Below are 20,538 nucleotides of genomic sequence, written 5' to 3' on the forward strand. Positions count from 1 at the left end.
TTTTAGGATTTTATTCTATTTTAAAATCGGAGTTGAACAGCCGGCCTAATTTTGTTTTAAGAACTATCGATGCTCAATCCCGGCATCTTTGAAACTCCAACCCAAAAGACAATGGAACTGCAGTCTACTTTGGAATAAACTTGCCTTCGTGAAGGTAGATCATTTTTGATGGAACTAATCAGCATTTCAAAAAGCAAGAAAACCTCCAACGGTTATTGCAATGGCAAAGAGATAGTAGAATTCTTATAAGATTTTAAAAAAAATGATCATTGCAGTTCAACTTTACTTAGAGGATTCCTGCAATTATGTTAGACTCTTTTGATTTAGTAATTCATGCTTTTCTAATGTATTGAATACATAGAAATAATTTTTCTACAAGAACTTTTTATTGGTTTAAAAATTATAAGTATGCATAGCAGTTAAATTTTGTGAGGCACACAATAACTAACTAGACCACAGCAGAAGAAAAAACAATGAAAAAAACAAGTATATCTTTTATTTATTAAAATATATTTTATCAAAAAGAAAATTTAAAACAATTGTAATATATATATATATATATATATATATATATATATATATATATATATATATATATATATATATATATATATATATATATATATATATATATATATATATATATATATATATATATATATATATATATATATATATATACAGTGGAGCCTGTCTAAATTGACCACCCTCGGGACCAAGTCAAATGGTCACTATATAGAGGTGGTCCCTTTACGAAGAGTCTTGAAATAAAACTTGTAGAAAATGGTCACCTTACTCAGGCGTTCACTTTTACAGGTTCTATTGTATATATATATATATATATATATATATATATATATATATATATATATATATATATATATATATACTAGAAGGCTCTGCCTTCTGCTCGCTACCTCTCGTCAACCCCCGATAATTGCTATGCAATTACATTTTTGTTCGCTTCGCGAACAAACTTAAAGTCGTTTTCTTGGAGATAGGCTGGCAATTTTTCTGCACCAACATCACGTAGAGAGAATGTGATAGGATTGTAAAATGTCAGAGGTGCTTATTATCAACATTAACTTAGATAAAGCAATTTTGTTTAACAACAACAATATTATAAACTTAACAACATTATAAACTTATATAACAATATTATAAACTTATTGCAAACAATATTATAAACTTATATAAAGCGAGGAAGCAATATCATTTTACACATTACTATAGGGCATTAGCCGGAGATTAATCTCAGTATCCGAAGCACGCGTGGCAGAGCCCAACTCAAATCATTGTTGATCTTATAGGAGGCCGGACGCTCCTTATACGGTGCTTCCTCTCGCCCCCCCTTCCCCAGTAATTTAAATTTTAAACTAAAAGCAATTAAATCCTGATGAAAAAAAACTTTAAAATATGGCAAACAAATTAAAACATGTAATATTAATAAGTTGATGCTAAGTAATATTTCAAAAGCAAATAGCATTGCAAGCAATTGCCCAATTAACTTCAATACTGTTAACTGCCAAAATATTTCAGTTTCAATCAGACGAAAAGCAAATTTAAAAACATATGTAACTGAAATTCCATAAATTAAGTTAAGCAATTTAATTTTTTTGTCATGCTGAATACTAATAAAAAAACAAATATAAAATGAAATAATTATGTTATCAATGATCAATAAACATTTTTTTCGGAATTGTTATTAAAGAATAAGGTGAAAACAATAAAATCTAATTAATTATCATATTTGTGGTCACCCCCTCGAACCATTAAGATTGAGCCCTAGAACGTGAAACTCCGATTATTAGTTCAAAAGTTATCTAGGTTGTTCTTTTTTCCTTCATTTTTTTTTCCTTTGGCGCATTGCACATCTGTACTTTTATGAAATGTTCTGCAAAAGAATTTTGATTGAGATAAAAAATTATTTTAGCATTTGAATACGTTTTTTCTCATATAATAATATCATAAACAGGATATTTCTTTTTTTAAAAAAAATTATACATGGCTTCGTACCTGTCTTTGTGTTAAGTAAGAAATAAAATAGTGAAAAAATTGAAATCACTCGAAAAGAATCTTTGTGAAAGAATTCAGATTTTGTCACTTAAGAGAATTGATACCTGATGGGTTTGGCTTCCTCGAAATGGAATGGAAAGAACAGTTGCTAACGTAAACAAATGCCACGTTTCACTTGCAGGGATCCCATTATTCCTGCTTTCGTAAGCATTTTTTTATGATTTAAAAATTTTAAGAATGCACAGCAGTTGATTTTTGCGAGGTACACAATAATTCAAAGCTTTTATCTAACTAGAAAGTAGCAGAAATAAGACAATGTAAAACCTAAATATATGTTTTATTTACTAAAACGTATGTCATTAAAAAAAATTAAAACTATTGTAAAAGAAGGGCGTAAGAGCTCAGCAATATAAAGCTAGTCAATTACCATGCCTTGCTTCAGACTCATCTAGCCAACTATCACATTTCTGTTTCAGCTGTTGTTTTGCAATAATATCTATAGCACCTTCCAAGTATTACTAGGAGGGAGGTTAAAATTCTGGAGTATAGTCAGATTGACATATGCTGCAACGCTACGATTTTCTTTCCAATAATTTTGAAGCATACCAAGATAGCACATCTGGTTCCAGTCTGGAGAGAGCAATACGTAATTATGCATTGCAATTATAACTCTGGTTCTTGCTGGTCCAATGCATCTATTCCATAACTACAAAAAAGATAGTTTTAGAAAACATATAGTGCAAGTTTATAAAATTGAACTGGAAATGGAGAAACAATGCCCCCTAGGTTCGCAAACTCTGAGTTTATACCTACTAATGAGTACGTACGCGTACAAATACGAGAGTACCATGTTGAAACAACCCTTCCTAGAAGACTAAAAGCCTTCGCACGGGTTACAATAAACAAGAAATTCGATCCTTTACTAGTAATTTTAAGGCATTTCTCTTATTATCATTATTATTACACTGCGCAGTTTATGAGTTATTTCTTGGGTGACCCTCACTGCGTAGTTTATGTATGCCTTCCTTACAAAGGACTTATCTCTTAAATTTGAGAAAGAAATCACAACTTTTGGACTCCTACACTTCCCAGTGGGAAAATATATAATATATATACATATATATATATATATATATATATATATATATATATATATATATAAATAAATAAATATATATATATATATATATATATATATATATATATATATATATATATATATATATATATATATATATATATATATATATATATATATATATATATATATATATATATATATATATATATATATATGTAATACAATAAGTAAATACTTTTGTATTAATAAAAGAATTAAATCTCTTTTGTATTAATAAAAGAATTAAATCTCTTTCGTTTTCATAAAATGTCTTTGTTAAAGAATAAGCGTAGAGAGATTCTATTTTGGGAATTCAAGGCTGAAAACATACCATTGAAATATAAATAGATTTATATTTCAAGGGAAGAGTTATTTTTAGAATCGTTCCCTTTTTCAATTCCATATAAGGAAGCAGAAATGATTTTCCTTAATGCGTAAGGATACAAGGAATGTACGAATGTGCCTCTTGTAATATCAGGGCTCCAACCCTGTTATGAGGGTGTTGTATTTAGCTTGAAATAATTGCAGTCATAAGCCATCAGACGTTCTAAACAGGTTTATTAAATATAGCTGGTATCGATAACAGTTGGCGTCCAAGCTCCCTACGGGAGGGGAATGGACAAGACTCCGGACAATTCCGGCACAGCTTATCAGGATCACATTATGATGAACAGGATACGCAAAACTATGCGCTCTTAGGTTATAGGTAAAAAGGCACATTCGTACATTCCTTGTATCCTTACGCATTAAGGAAAATCATTTCTGCTTCCTTATATGGAATTGAAAAAGGGAACGATTCTAAAAATAACTCTTCCCTTGAAATATAAATCTATTTATATTTCAATGGTATGTTTTCAGCCTTGAATTCCCAAAATAGAATCTCTCTACGCTTATTCTTTAACAAAGACATTTTATTCTTTTATTAATACAAAAGGATTTACTTATTGTATTACATATATATATAATATATATATATATATATATATATATATATATATATATATATATATATATATATATATATATATATATATATATATATATATATATATATATATTTATTTATATATATATATATATATATATATATATATATATATATATATATATATATATATATATATATATATATCACGATCATGCGATCACGAGTTTAAAGTGGCTAAATAATCACTACATTCCAGCTTAAAGTTGCTGTTGTTGTTGTAGTTCATTTACGTCGCGCTGGAGCTGCACTATGGGCTATTGGCGACGGTCTGGGAATCATCCCTGAGGATGATCCGAAGACATGCCATCACTATATTGATCCTCTGCAGAGGGGATGGCACCCCCCTCTTCGGTAGCCCGACTACCTGCACGCGAAATCGAGCACTTTTAGGTAAAACAGTTTAACGAGGACCAATACCGCACAACCTCGGTCCATACGCAGAGTAATCCCACCCGCACAGCCAGTGTTGCATGACTTCGGTGATCTGCTTGGAACCGCGTCTTAACGATCAGTCCACTGCGGTACTTTTAGTTTAAAGACTCCAATTCGGATGTAATAAATTAAATGCAATAAATTATTGTTGTCCTTACATAATAAAAGTTAATAAAACCTAATACTGTAAGTATGAGTTGAGTTACATGCAATGCTAATCATATAACCAATTCAAAATAGTGAAGAAACCAGGCAATAAATGTAGCAAAACGCATAACAGTATATATTAGGAAGAATCGTAGACACCAGTACATGCCATTGTCAAGCTTGCTTTGTTTTACCTGAAATGTATGAATATAAATTAATGAGAATGGAAACTGCTGATGGTTCCGAGATATTTGCAGATCATGCTACTTACATTTTCAACTAAAAAAAAGCTAAATTTGAGTATACAATTATAACTGCATTTATTTGCTGTATAAAATTATAACTGCAAAGTAATTTTAAACATACATTAGTGTATGCGTTAAGTTTAATTGTTATTAATAAAATTCGTTAATTTTGTCTGAGTTTTCATTTGAAATGCAAACAAAAAGAGAAAGGTATTAAACTGCTTTCTCTAAAACTTAAGTGGCTGCGAAAATCAATTCAAGGTCATTTCCCCCATGAAATGCGTTAACAAGTTTGAAATGTTTTGAAATATTTTGGGAAATAGGAAAAGTGCATCTCAACGAAAAGTTCGTTAAATAGAAAATTTACTTCGCTATCTGGAAGTTATTTGACGAAGAAATTTCCAAAATGTTCTTGGTTCCTCTAAAAAATTCGCAAAATAGAGAAATTTGCAAAATGGAAGTTCGTTAAATGGAAGTCCGACTGATTTATCTAATATTTAACACAAAATATTAAAAATAAATTTAATCGATTGATGACAAAAGACTTGTTAGAAAAAGAGAAAATTTTGCTTTTCTACATATATTATAGTTATTATATACTATATTATAGATATGATTAAACCAAGAGACCAGGAGTGCCTGATAGTCTACTGGAAAATTCTGTAAAGTTGGATGCCATTATATAAATTTTCGCAATACAATAGAGTGCCGATTATTCAAACGCCTATTTGACGGATTCTCCTATTTTCCGGATCATTCAAGTACCATTTGTTATCCCCACCTTTTCGGAATTTTTTTATTTTTTTGCGAAAATGCTATTTTATTTTCAGAATATCTGAAAAGGGTCAAAAAATGGCTTTCTTGTGTTTCTTGGTGATCTTGAAAATAATCTTGATATTTTTTCCGTTCGATTTCAATGTGGGTGGCAAGTACACGGTTTAGACAAAATACTGGAAACACTTCGATACGAACTTATTTTTTCATATTTCTCAAGAAATACTCAGAGAAATATTTTAAAACATTAGAAGGGTTTTAAATCATGTGATTTCTCATATATATATCAATAAAGTTTAAAGCTTTTAGAAGAGTGACCGGTAATAAATAACGTACGAAAAAGAATTTTTTTGAACACCTTATGCCAAAAAGTATATAGATAAGTTCGATTCATGTCAATTACGATTATTAGCGTTATTACGTCGATTAGCATATGAAATAACCGCAAAAAATTTCGTAAACCTAGCATAAATGCATAAATATTCATAGAGATATGGTCATTTTTCTTTTAAAAAAACTTATTTTCTTTTGACTTACGTATTCTTAATAAAAATCAGAAATAATCTTTAAAAAAAAAAAAATTCGGGGCATTTTTATGAATAATAAAAATAGTATTTTAAAATTTGGAAAAAATTCATTAAAAAATGCGCAAGATATGTGTATTTAAATTAAATCCTTCATACTGCGCTTGCGTGGAAAACATTTAAATTTTTTTCATAATTTTGTTCAGAATCATGTTTAGTAACTTATGAACAAAGTCCGATTTGAATATTTTGAAAATGAAAAGGGACTCTCCACAAATTTCATAACATATCATAATACCCTAAAAAGATGGTTATGACAACAAAATGTGATGGTATTAGGAAAGAAAACATTTAAAAGAATATAGTTCTATATAATGCTGATGTAATTTTTAATAAATCTTGTTTAATTGTATGAAAGTAAATTTGTGGAAAACCCCTTACTATTCAAAGTGTTTTTTTCAAATTAACAAAAACTACACAGAAACTTCTTAAATTTTCGCCATTTTCAAATCGGACTTTTTTCATAAATAATCAAATACAATTCTAAACAAAATTATTTAAGATATTTTTGAAATGTTTTTCCCGTGTAAGCAGCATGAAATATTACTTTAACTACTAATATCTCGCGCATTTTTTTTTTTTCAAATTTTGAAATAATATTTTTATTACTTAAAAAAGAGCTCAAAAAATTTTTTTCAAGGTATTTGAATATTTCCGCAGTTAGAGTAAGAAAATATAAATCGAAAAAATTAGTTTTTTTTTAAAAAAATGTCTACAACTTTATTAATATTTCATCTACAAGTAGATTTATTAGCTTTTGTACATTTATTTCATATTGTACCTAATTGATACAATTTACAAGCTTATTGCTGCATGTTTTGGCAAATGATGCTCTAAAATTTTATTTTTCGTTCGTAAATTTACTACCGGTCCCTCAAACATTTAAAAGCTTTTGACTTTATTGATACGTATAAAAAAGAATTCTAAATTTTAAAATAATTCTAAGTATTTCTTGAGAAATTATATTAAAGTAAATATACTAAGTATTTTTTGAGAAAAAAATGCGTCGGTATAGAAGTGTTTCCATTATTTTGTCCAAGCCTTGTAGTTTTTATTACTGGAGCAAGTTTCTTGTATTTAAAACACGGTATTTGTTTTATTCTATAATAGTACTTTTTCAGTTGCCATTCTTAAACCTGGAAAAAGTGTGAAGGGAAGTTATTTAATAAACATTAGTATAGCCTTTTTCAAGTTGTCCAACTATCCGAATTTTTTTGCTATTCGGATCGGTCTTGGCCTCCTTGGGCCTGGATAATCGGAGCTGTAGAGCATATGTTACCGGCAAAGCATGAAACGCAGGCATTCTACTGAATGTCTAGGCATTGTATATGCCGGGTGTTTTTTTGGCAAGGTATGAAGTATGAGAAGTTTTACATACTTTCCCTAGGCATTGTATATGTTACCGGCAAAGTTTGATATCCGGCAATCTATAAAATGCCTAGGCATTGTACATAATGCCTAAAACTAACCGGTAATGTATGAAATGATTTATATATCTCACATTTCCTAGGCATTCTATAGAATGCCAAATAAACTGGAAAGTTATAAAATCTTCTGCGGCCATGCTAGTAAAGGTGTTGAAATTGGTTGTGGATTATTTTGTGCAATATTTGTTTCTAAACTGAAAATAATTGTGACTTAAATGTGAATTTTTTAACGAAAATTTTGTTTCCCTTAATGAGAAAAGCATAAATTATGTTTTGTACAACTTTCCTTTTTCTTTACGCATTTTGAATATATATTTTTTTTAATTTCATTCTCATCATTTTTTCAGAATAACATTTTCATTTTTGAGAAATGCGCATCATTTACATAATAACCTCATCAGAACGTTTTTTTTTTCATACTTTGCCTAAATAGCATTTGTCATTCTATAGAATGCCTAGGCATTTTATAGAATGCCGGCGTTTCATACTTTGCCGGTAACATATACAATACCTATGCATTCTATAGAATGACAAATACTATTTAGGCAAAGTATGAAAAAAGCGTCCTGATCCGGTTATTATGTAAATGATGCGCATTTCTCAAAAATAAAAATGTTATTCTGAAAAAATAATGAGAGTGCCATTAAAAAGTTTATTCAAAACACGTAAAGAAAAATTAAGTTTTGCAAAAACAAAATTTATGCTTTTACAAAACAAAATGTTCATATAAATGCTATTAAGAAATAAAAATCAACCTACTTGTTTCAACATGGTAACTTTGAATGACATTTTGAATTACATTTCATTAAATTTGAATCCAATCGAAGATGTATTTTATACTTTGCTGGTTTCTCATTTGGCATTCTATAGAATGCCTAGAAAGTGTGTAAAATCTAAATCGTTTCATACATTGGCGGCTAGTTTTAGGCATTCTACACAATATCTAGACATTCTATAGATTGCCGGATTTCAAACTTTGCCGGTAACATGTATAAATGGTTTCCTCTAAAAAAATGTGATTTTCACTAGCACAAGCTTTATTAATTTATAATATTTACATAAAATGTATACATATAATGACATAGTAAATCACAATATCTGGTTTTAGCTAGTTATTACTTTTTCCTGGCTCTGTTCTGATGAATTACTGTCAATTTTGGAGTGGACTCTTGATCCCATTTTCAGACCTTTGATTTCAATGTCATGGTTGCTGACTTCATTTATAATTTGGTAAACATCAACATCAATGTAATTCAAGTCTGTTCTCAATGCTTTCGTCACAGCATTTAAGTATTTAATTTGAATTTCATTGTAAATAACTTCCTTTTTAAATGAGCCGATTTCATCTCTAAAATGTGTGATCTCTGTTGTTAGCTTGCATATTTCGGCTGTAAATTGGTTACTTTCAATCTCTAAAACAGCCATTTTATTTTTCATTTGAACAACCTGCAAATAAATGGAAAAATTATATGAAAACATGAATTTTGTTGTTTGAAATATTTAAATGTTGCGTTAGGTAATTGATTGAACTAGGATTTCTGATTACATTTCTTTGAGAAATAAAATTCCCTTAAACTTTCTTTGCTTTATTATTATTCCCTTGTTATCATTTTCTTTATTTTATTATTTTTTTCTTTAACCCCATAGTAGAGAAGAAAAAATTACAACTTTTCCGACTTCAATACTTAACTGCAATATATTTTTGTCCAATCTCTAACCGACAACATTTCAAAAGAGATTTTTTTCATTGTAAAATGATCTTGAAATGAAAAACTATCAAAACTGTTAGAAAAGCAAATTCCATTATGATTTTTCCGCAATACAATTAAATTTAGTGGAATATTTTTACTCAGGATGATTCTCTCATTTTTTCACTGTAAAATAAAAATTCCTTACTGTAATATCTGTTGTTGTTGTTGTTTCTAATCCTACTTGCCACACGGGCAAGCCTGCTTGGTGAAACCGAGCAAATTTAAGGCAGAGTGCGCATTTCTTGTTTTTCAGTGGCGCCATCTAAGGCCAAGAATTCGACTTCTGCCACATCATACGTCGCACCCGTTTATAGGGCTGACCCATTCATACATCCATTCATTCATCCACAGATCGTAATTTTGACCTGAATCAGAAAACGATCGATCTCCAATCCAGCACCCCCAGAGGTATTGATTTGTTATGGGAACATGGAGAACTTTTGCCACTCGACAGATTTAACGAGCATCAGTAACTTAACTACACGAGTCTTTGGCCGGCGGGGTTCGAACCCACAAACTCTCGGACATGGGCCCAGCGTCCTACCGACTAGGCCATCCTGGCCCTACTATAATATCTATGAAATAAAATGAAGAGCTTGTCTGTGTATCTGTCTCTCATATAGAACCAGATCCATTTGTTTCCTTAAACTGAAATTTGGACAGCTGCAAGGGCTGGAGTTTTGCCCTCGATACTAAAATTGATTCGAAATTTTCAATTAGATTGTTTGGAACAGCCTTTTGAAAAATGGAATTTTGTCATTGGCTAAACGTTAGCCATTGTTTCAAAAAATACTAATGATTCTGTGTTTTCAACTATTTCGAGGATAACAGTAGGCATGTTTGCTAGCTTATAGCTCCATTTGATCAAAAAAGAGTTTATTGCAAGTAATTTAATACAGTCGATGCTCGAACAATAAATGGTGCTATAACGTGATGTCTCTATATCGTGAAGACAAAAAAAAAGGTTATGCATTGTAAAAGATTATGAAACTGATAAAAGGATTGACATGAAGCAGTTTTAATGTCAATAAAGTGCAAATATTAATATAATATATTAAAGGTTAAAAATACATAAATTTTTTTCAAATGACATCTTTTAATGTTACGCATATTTTTTAGAAGTTCACTGAATGCTTTTTCTAGATTTTGAAATTTTCTTTCATGAGAAATATAGTGTAAAATTGGAACACCCAATTCTTCCGTCGCTTCAAAATTACCTTGCGATTTTTAATTATTGTAGGCAAAGTGCTTTCGAAGATTTTAAATATTTGACGCAATGAGGTTTTGATGTAATTTTCCTATTCATTTCCTTCAAATTTTTATTTTCTGTTCTAAGTATGTAGATTGAATCTATTTTCCGGAGACCATTTTTTCTAAAAATCATCAGACGTCCAGAGAACTTTTAAATCTAAGCAGAAATAAAACCAAGAAAAATGTGAATAATACTTGTTTTAACTAAAAAGTGAACTACTTCCTACAACATTTCACAAAAAGAGGAAATGCCTATTTCAAACAAGAATAAATTTGATCGATGAATTTAATGATGTTTGAAAAGAAATTAACAAAGGTTATGAAGGCAAACAAGAAATTTCGAGATGGTTTTAACACCATGCATTTCAAATTCTCAATAATGAAAAGAAATCGATATCTCACAATTCTTTTGACCACTGACAACACCCAGGAGATCCAACGTTGGTGGTCCTGTCGTTTTTTCTTCATTCATCGAGATTCACGTATATTCCTATAAGCTTTTGTTACCCATAATTTACAGTCAATGGAAAAATGTTAATTTGCAAAGTACAAAAATATGGCACACCTGTGTTTGGAATGATTTTCTAGGAATTAAAAAATAAAGAAAAAAATTTCGGTCGCTATATTGGAATGAACGGTTCAATTCGGACGTACGGGTGTTAAAATAACATGGTGTTCACATAAAAAGCAAACGCAACTTGTATTGGCAGTTACAATAGAAGGGTCACTTGGTAATGGAGGGTCGTACTAAAGAGCATAGATGTATTTAATTATTTTTTATTCGTTATACCAGAAAAATTCCAAGATAAACGTTAAAGGGGTAGCATAGGTGGACTACGTCTCCAAATTAGTATTTCTAAAGTAATCTGAAACCACGTGTTTATTTTGTTTCTGTAATATTTCCTTTAAAACATGCTTTTATATAATTAAATAATTTAAAACCATTGGTAATTGTAACGAAAAAGAAATTAGTTATATGTTTAAAGGCAAAATTAATAGAAAAGTGCTTCTGATTCATTCATTCAACAAAAAAATATCCTTACATCAATATTGACGCCAATGCTTAATTAATTCTGGTTATATGTATTAATTGAAATTAAAAAAAAGTAGGGAAAAAGAAGTTTTTCGTTTAGGGGAATAGCAGAAAATTTCCATACTAATATTGACGCAGATTATACTTAATTTATTTTGTTAATGTGTACTACTAGTATTAGGGCAATGGCTGCAGTTTTAATAATGATTTTCCCTATTTTCAGAAAATATTACTTCTAGTGATAGCAAAGATAGTGTATTAATATTTAAATAAATTGGAATTGAACTTTTTTCCACCACTACTTATAAATATCTTAAACAATAAATTAAAGGTCGGATGGAAAAATGGTCATGCTCCTTATCAAGGTCTAATAAGAGCTCTATTTGTTATTTAAATTTCGGCTTCCGCTTGTTGCTACTGGTATATAAATATATATTTAACACAAAACTCGAATGTTGTAGAGTATGCAATAGGTACCAAACGTGCTAATGTAGGTATGTATAAAGTATTATATTGATTTATTGAATAGTTATTAAAACTGATGGAGCAGTTCTGATGGGATCAACCACAAAAAAATTGTTTTGATTAATTTAATTACGTAAAGCCACCAAGTAATTTTTTCTTTTTAATTTTATAATTGACTCGGTATATGCCTTCCAGTTTTGTGCATGATTTCGTAAGGTATTCATTTACTGTTCATTTATCTCTTTTATTCACCTTGTTCCAAAAACGGTTATTCATCTAGTTGAAAATACGCTATTTCTCGCGTCAAGTCTCCAAATGGCAACATTTCATGAAGGTGTTCTTCATTTGCAAATTGACTGGAAAACCACATTCTGCGTACAACCAGCATTAATATTAAATCATATAAGATTTCTAAATTTTCGTTAGAAGCGTAATTATTTTCTTTGGAAGTTACAAAAATTTTAACCCCAATTTAAATAAACAACATAACGTATCAGTCTTCTAAAACTAGAAACAAAAAATAATTGAAAAAAAGAAGTAGCAAAACCAGATGAGAGTAAATACTTTTCACAGTAAATTGCGAATAAAATAATCAGCAATTGTTTTAATTTTTTTTCTTTCTAATTTGCAAGCGTCTTGCATAGTCTTATACTATATCAACAGCATCCAAAAAATTCAGGTTAAATTTTATTTTAAGGTAAAAAGTATAGAATATAGTCACAATATTTTCTAGCCACGCTATCTGTTAAGACAATTCAAAGAAAAAAAGGAGAAATTTGTTATTCAAGTGTTTCAGTCTTCATTATAGTTGCAAAGAGATCGAAATTTCTCACAAGTTATCGGTGTGAATACCCCTGCGGTGAAAAAGTAAAAATACAAAAGCGTAGTTTCCTACTCTATGAATGATAATATTTCATTCATAACCATAGACAGATTCAATAGACCTCGTTCATCCAGACCACACATTCAGCTGTCACACGAGTAAAATCAACACTTGAACAAAATTTATGAACTATTTTTCTGAAATGTTTACTCTTATCAATATGGAATTGTAAATCATTAGTTTCCAAACCTATCAAAGTTAAAATGCAATGTTTAAAAAAGGCAAGAAAAAAAATCTAAGTCCGTCTCTATGAAAAGCGTTTTTAAGCTACAAATACTTTTAAAAGCATAATGACAGTATACAATACGACAGGGAATCACGTTAACGAGCCTGAACTATGTAGATCTGTTAATTAATTATTATTTAATTAAGTAACGTTTAAGCGAGCAAGAAATTTAAAAAAAAAAAGATTTTAATTTTGAAAAAGTAAAGAAAAGCTTGCAATAATTTTTAATCACTTAAAAACAGGCAAATAAAAAGTTGTTTTTTTTTCCTCGTGTTGGCTGAAACTCTTTCGCCAAATAAAATTTAAAAAAAAGAACACTTTAAGCGCCACACACTATATGCAAAGTTATAATTTTAAAATGTATATGTCATCTGGTTCTAAAAAATTATGTCAGCTTTAGAACGGACTAATAATTATCTCAATCAAACTAATAATGATCTCAATCAAACTAATAATTATCTCAATCAAACTAATAATTATCTTAATCAAACTAATAATTATCTCAATCAAACTAATAATTATCTCAATCAAACTAATAATTATTTCAAACAAACTAATATTTATCTCAGAGTTTAAAAATCTCAAATATGGGCGAGATCTTTCTACCTAGATGGAGATTATAAAAACTAATAAATGATTCACAATTTTTGCAAATTTTTATTAGCCACGATAACGCAGTGTTGGAAAAACTTTTTAAGGGCTGAAAAAAAAGTAGATCACAAACGCTCTTTATGTTCTCAAAATTGTGGCTTTTTTTTTCTTTTTCATATTGACATTTTGAGCCATTATCAGAATGATCTCCATTTTTGATTAAGGAAACTGACTGAAGAAAAACTATACTGAACCTAAAAGTTACGAATAACTATTGCAAACTCATAGTAATGAAAATAAAGACTTTTTGAAATATAGTCTTAACGAGGCGTCATTAACTCAGTTCCTGGTTAAATTTCCTTAGAAAACTGGCCCAGAAACATTATCCTGGCTCAGTCAATTCTAATTTATCCACTACTACTGTAATGACGATCGGGGAGACAAAATACTAAAAAATTTTTAATGTTTTTGTTATTATTATCTTTAAAAAACATTTGCTATTAAATTTTTTTCAAATGGTGTGAAAATTCATTATTTTTCTCAATTACGAAGCAAGACATGACTTAGATACCATAATTTCACCACACAAATGTATTACATACAAAATGTTCTATACTTACTGCTAATATCAAAATTAAAAACGGATTAGATGTACCAAATCGATATTTACGAGAGGGAAAAACAACTTATTAAAATCTGACGAATTATTATTGAGAAAGGCAAACTTGAAAACAATGTCCAGACCTTTTACTGTAAGGTGTTTAGCAGATTCAATTTTTGTCTACTCTTAGTTTAATTCAAAATTCTAACAGATTTCGATATTCTTAGTTTTTTTTTCCCACTAGCTAAAATATAAATTTACGAACACTAATGTATAGATTATTTCATTTGATTTTCGGCAAAGATTGTAAAATATCCATTAAGGGTGATGATTATAAAACATTCTACATGTGTACTTGTATATACTCATGAAAATCTGAACTGAGCGTCTATTACCATTTTTAATACGGTTTTAATTTCCTTAATTACAAAATGATTCTTTGATTAGCTATTTAGTATTTTTTGCAGAATCACTAAAAAATTCTATTACCTCCATTTGCTCTCAGTAGTTTTCCTTTTTTTTTAAATTTATGAATTCAATAAATAAGAAACTGGTAGTAGTATGAGTTATTTTAAGAAGTAAGGAACTAAAAATTGAGTTCCTTGAAGTGCTTGAAGTTTACCTAATTTTTAAGAAAAATTATTATTATTAATCTTCATTTATAAGAATATTCTTTGCTAAAGAATGAACCTTTAGGAAGTGATTAAATTATTATTATACGCGCATGTTGCACACTGAAATTGAATTATATATTTACGTTGGAAATAAAACTAAAAATTTAGTTTTTTGAGGTAAGTTTATTAAATATTTAAGAATATTTATTATTAAGGACATTGATTAATAATAACATTCATTACGAATGAATGTGCCTATAATAAATGCTTAAATTACTATTATGCATTGCACACTTCATATTTTATATCTAGAATGATAGACTTACATTTAAATTTATATACATAATATTTGCACTCAATATTGTGTAGATTGCCTTCATTTTTGATTGTTACTTATAATAAAGTTACTTTTCTTCAACATGCTTACATACATTTTGCAGTACATTTACTCAATACCAACTATAGCAATAAAATTATATATCTTACACAGTAATTAAGTTTAAATTAAACTAAAATAAATGTTTAGAGCTACTCATACTTACGACAAGAATTAATAGGAACAAGGCACAGGAAAGTACTGCAAGAATCGGTAATAAATCAAGTTCAAATTCAGAAGTAGATGAGTAAGTGGCATACACTTGGCCCAAGGCAAAAAATGCAATTATTAAAAAGCATTCTGTTATAATGTTAACAAATGAGGCAACACTCCATTCCAAGAAGATATTAGGTATTAAAAGCTAAAAAAAAATTCAAAAAAATTTAACATATACGTTAAACATTCACAAAAGTATTATTTTGATTAAAAGTAGAATGTTTTATATAATAATAAAGATGAAATTTTTAATTTTCGATCGAAATAATATGCTCGTTTTTATAGCCTATTACGATGAAAATAAGGATCACATAATAAATAGTAAAAAAAAAATTACCTTGATTAGTATGCTTTGAACTAAATTTAATATGTTTTGAAACAATAAGGAGAAAAAAACGGGACACCACGATGACTTTCTTTTAAAGACTACTTTTCTAAGTGAATTCATAGATTACATTTTTCGTAAAAATAAAACGATTATATATTATTTAATACATTAATTAATATGTTTGAACTAAAATCAATATGTTTTGAAATAATATGTTTTCCTGAGCCCAAGTTGGAGTAACTTTTCAAGTAATAAAACTTACAAACTTTTTATAATCAAAAACTATGGTTTTTCTTAATTTAGACTTTTCGGTCCATTTTCATAAGTAGTGTAGAGAACGCTGGTTAGAGTTTGGCGAAATTTGAACTTATACATATGAATAACTGTTTTACTTTATAACCTGCGTTGAGCAGCAGATCCAATTCTAAGTTTACGACTGTAAATGTTCAAATCCGTAGCCTTGTAATTTCGAACCCAATTCAGAAAACAAAGGAACTCTTGGGTCAATTATTGGAAGAAATTTACCTACGTGCAGGGCTTTTTGATGGAACTAACCCGCATTTTCGTTAAGAAAAGAATTCGAAATATTAAAGCAATTAGAATTAGTAATAATAATACATCCAAATGGAAAAATGTGCTAAGCAGCAGTGAAATCAAGAGGAATTAAACAAATGAGACCGTTGCATTTCCGTTACATGGAGTGGAAAAGCACGAAAACCTCTTACAGTTTGTCTGACGGCAAGAGGACTCTAACCAGTTATCTTTCTACCAATGAAAATATTTTATGTCCTCAATGCGTCATTGGGGGGGGGGGGGGGCATTGAGGAAGTTGAGGGCTCTGTATTTTGATCCACTTATGAATGATTATTAAGATCTTTCAACAGTTATAAAAATATAGCGTATTATTCTTTAAACAGTTTTATATCGTATGATAAATTAATCTTCGAAGAACAGCCAGTCATAAAAAGTATTATTTTAAACCTATCAACCTTTAACACGTTGAGCGTCACGTCAGCCATCGGTGGCTGACACTGAAATGACATTTAGGCTGCGTCAACTACCGGTGGCTGACACTGAAATTACATTTAGGCCACGTCAACCACCGGTGGCTGACTCTGACCTTTCACATAGGCCGCGAAAAGCAGCTGGCTGACAGCGTATGACATGATATAGAACTATAAAATTTACATTCTTTTTTGGAATTGCAGAAAATTTATTCAAAATTTACCTAATTATTGTGATTCTTGGTTTAATAAATTGAATTTAGCAGATTTTTATCCACCACTATTTTTAAATATATAATTCACCACTTTTTTCAGATATGTCATGCTCAACCTCTTATAAACTAGCAAACTCTGTTTATATTTGCAAGTTTAGTTTGTAGTTTTTTACCTTGAGGTCTGACGAGCAAGCCATGTAAAATTAGCGTGGCATTCAACGTGTTAAAGATTAGTAATAAGTTAACTATCCTTAGGATTTCTTTAAGGAAGATATTAGTTTACAAAGATACTTACACACATTAAAACTGTTATCAGCATTACGCCACACAAAATCAATGCAAGAACAGAAATGGTGTCATACTCAGCATTAGATGGATGCATATATGAATGTTGGACAACAGCAAAGCACGCAAGCATTAAAAAGCTGACTGATATAACTGGCAAGATAGAATCAAAGTCTAAACCAGGTATCCATTTGATATGTTCTTTCCCAATTTTTACCTGGAAAAATAAAAGAAATATTAACTGTAAATAAAGGTTTTCATTACAGATATACCGGTGTTCCCTTATGATCCCCTTTAATATACTAGGTAATTTAACACAGAAGTTGTATGCTGAAAAGAAATGTGGCGCTTATCAGAATTGAGAATTGCATAGCAATTCATGGCGGGAAATATGAACGCCGATAGGGGTACTTCCTGACTGGGTGCTCATTTACTTTTGGAACATGGTTGAAATAATAAAAAATATGTTTAATGATAGTTATTATTAAAAATTAAAAAGATTTGCTGTGTCTATCGTTATTGAATTGCCCCAAATTTACCGAGCACACCAATCATTCCTAAAAAAACGTTTAACTACGACAAAACAGATTTTTCTGGGTCTATTTGAAAGCAATCTTCTGAATTATAAATATGAAAAATACGGCTAATTTTTGCGTACAGAATTGCCTTTAATATTATTATCAAACTGATATAATCCGTCAAATCAAAATTAATTTCCAGTCGCATTCTTCTTTTATTAATTATCATTATTATGTCTGTCTATAAAGCAAATTGTACCATACTCTATCTGTTTTTAAAAATTTCGATAATATTCTGAATGCGAATATTTAAAAGTCATATAGGATAGAAACATTCAGTGAGTAAATACTTTTATATTTTGTACTGCGTTTTCGAAATACGTGTAAGGGGGGGAAAACAATTGCAGAAACGGATAGACATAGCACCACAATATTTTTACAGAAACCAAAAATAGTTTATGATTAAACTAAAAAAGAAAGGAACAGAATAATATTATTAAAACTAAGTCCTAATAATTTCATAGATGAGACACGCTTTAAGTTTGCTTTATTAAAGAAAGCCTTACTTCATATCATGTCACGAGGATAAACAATAAATTATTTCACACCTCAAAAAATACGTTATAATTAAACTAAAAAAATATTTATCCATTTCTTACTCAAGTAATGCTATTAATATTTATTTGCGATACATTTGCACGATGATACGTTCCTTTCCAAGTCCTGAGAAATCTATCTCACTTCTTGCCACGAGGATAAAAAAAATTCATTATTTTAATCTCCAAAATTGCTTTGCAATTAAGCTGAAAAAATATCCTTTTGTTAACTAAATTAATTAAATACTTTATTTGCAATGGATTTGCTTGTTGAGACTTGCTTAAACGTTTGTTTCAGCAAAGAAAGACTCGTCTCACATATTATCATAGCACGAGGATCAACTATTGAATATTTTACACCTCAGAAAACAGTATACAAAATTCAACTGGAAAAAAAATATTCCACTTTTGACTGAATAATACCATTAATACTTATTTACAATAGATTTACACATACATGCTTTAAATTTTTTGTTCATTTTAATAAAATAAAAAAAAGCTCTATCTCATATCATATCCCAGGATAAAAAAAATTCATTATTTTACATCTCAAAAAATATTTTTTCATTAAATTAAAAAAAAATTCTTTTTTTCTTAACTAAAAGTAAACTAAATGCAAACTAATACTCTATTTAGAATGGACTGCCTTGTTGCGACATGTTAAAACGCTTGTTTAAGAAAAGAAAGTCCTATCTCACATTTCATCACACCGAGGATCAATAGATTATTTTACACTTAAAAGACAGCTCATAATTAAACTGAAAAAAAAAAAATTTTTTAGACCGAATATTATTACTATTTATTTACAATATATTTACACGTTGATACGTGTTTTAAATTTTTTGTTCATTTTAATAAAATAAAAAAAACTCTATTTCACATCATACCCGAGGATAAAAAAATTCATTATTTTACATTTCACAAAATATTTTATAATAAAACTGAAAAAATATCTTTTTCTGAACTAAATACAATGTTAACTAAATATTTTTTTGACAATGAATTCGCTTGTTGAGACATGTTTAAGCATATTTTTCAAAAGAGAGAGTCCTATCTCACAATCTTACAACGAAGATAAGAAAATTCATTATTTTACATATCAAAAATTATTTTATAATTAAACGGGGAAAAAATATCCTTTTCTCAACTAGATACAATGTTAACTAGGTCATTTCACACTTCAAAAAAAAAGTAAGTACTTGATAAATTGAATTGAGTTTTTCTTTTAAAACTATTAATACTTCATCATAAGGACATGAGTATTCCACGGACAAAAAATATAATGAATAATTGCATTTACAAGCAGCAATATAACTATAAAAAAAAGGAGAAAGAAAGAAAAATCAAGGAAAGAAAAGAGGAAGATGATTGTTCCATTTTAAAAAACATAAATTGAAAAACATTTTGCCACAGTTACAAATACATAACATATTTAACGAACATCTAAATAAATCATAGTTTCACAAAACACAAAAATATATTTTTTAACAAATAATTTCTATTAATACTCAATTATACTTAAACAAGTGTAGTAAAAATGCACAAACTTACCTTTTTATGTTGTTCTTGATTATCTACAACAGTCGTGCTTTTTTCCATCTTTGTAAGTTCAATAATTTTCTGTTTATCTTTATCAACAATCTAATATTAAAATAATAACTCCAAATATTTATATTTAATCTTGAAGGAAAATGGTCTTCTTCATCCACGGGCTAAGATATGCTTTGATTGCACCTGTAATGTGAAATGAGATCAACAACAAAAGGAAAGGAACATAGGGTTTCCACTGTATTATAACAATAATAGAAAGAAAATCTGGTTTGTACTGATAAGAAAATAGTTAGTGCGCAGA

At 29.0% G+C, this 20,538-nt stretch overlaps 1 protein-coding gene across 1 annotated transcript; it reads right to left on the bottom strand.

The window, feature by feature from the left end:
- Nucleotides 1–8,752: 8,752 nt before the first annotated feature.
- On the bottom strand, nt 8,753–20,285 carry LOC107449040 (uncharacterized). The gene is made up of 4 exons (XM_087162776.1): nt 20,238–20,285; nt 17,583–17,813; nt 15,691–15,885; nt 8,753–9,179 (listed from the first exon to the last, which is right to left on the bottom strand). The coding sequence occupies exons 1-4, from the start codon at nt 20,283–20,285 to the stop codon at nt 8,838–8,840; spliced, it is 816 nt and encodes a 271-aa protein (XP_087018902.1). The 3' UTR covers nt 8,753–8,837.
- Nucleotides 20,286–20,538: the final 253 nt, after the last annotated feature.

The sequence above is a fragment of the Parasteatoda tepidariorum genome, chromosome 5 (assembly GCF_982258835.1).
Source record: "Parasteatoda tepidariorum strain Cologne lab strain chromosome 5, Ptep-v5.0, whole genome shotgun sequence".
Classification (NCBI taxonomy): domain Eukaryota; kingdom Metazoa; phylum Arthropoda; class Arachnida; order Araneae; family Theridiidae; genus Parasteatoda; species Parasteatoda tepidariorum.

Coding starts and splice junctions, on each gene's coding strand:
- LOC107449040 (XM_087162776.1), bottom strand. CDS start 20,285: ATGGAAAAAAGCACGACTGTTGTAGATAATCAAGAACAACATAAAAAG. Junction 17,814..20,237: donor ATCAAGAACAACATAAAAAG/GTAAGTTTGTGC, acceptor CTTTATTTACAG/TTAATATTTCTTTTATTTTT. Junction 9,180..15,690: donor TGTTCCTATTAATTCTTGTC/GTAAGTATGAGT, acceptor ATTTATTTGCAG/GTTGTTCAAATGAAAAATAA.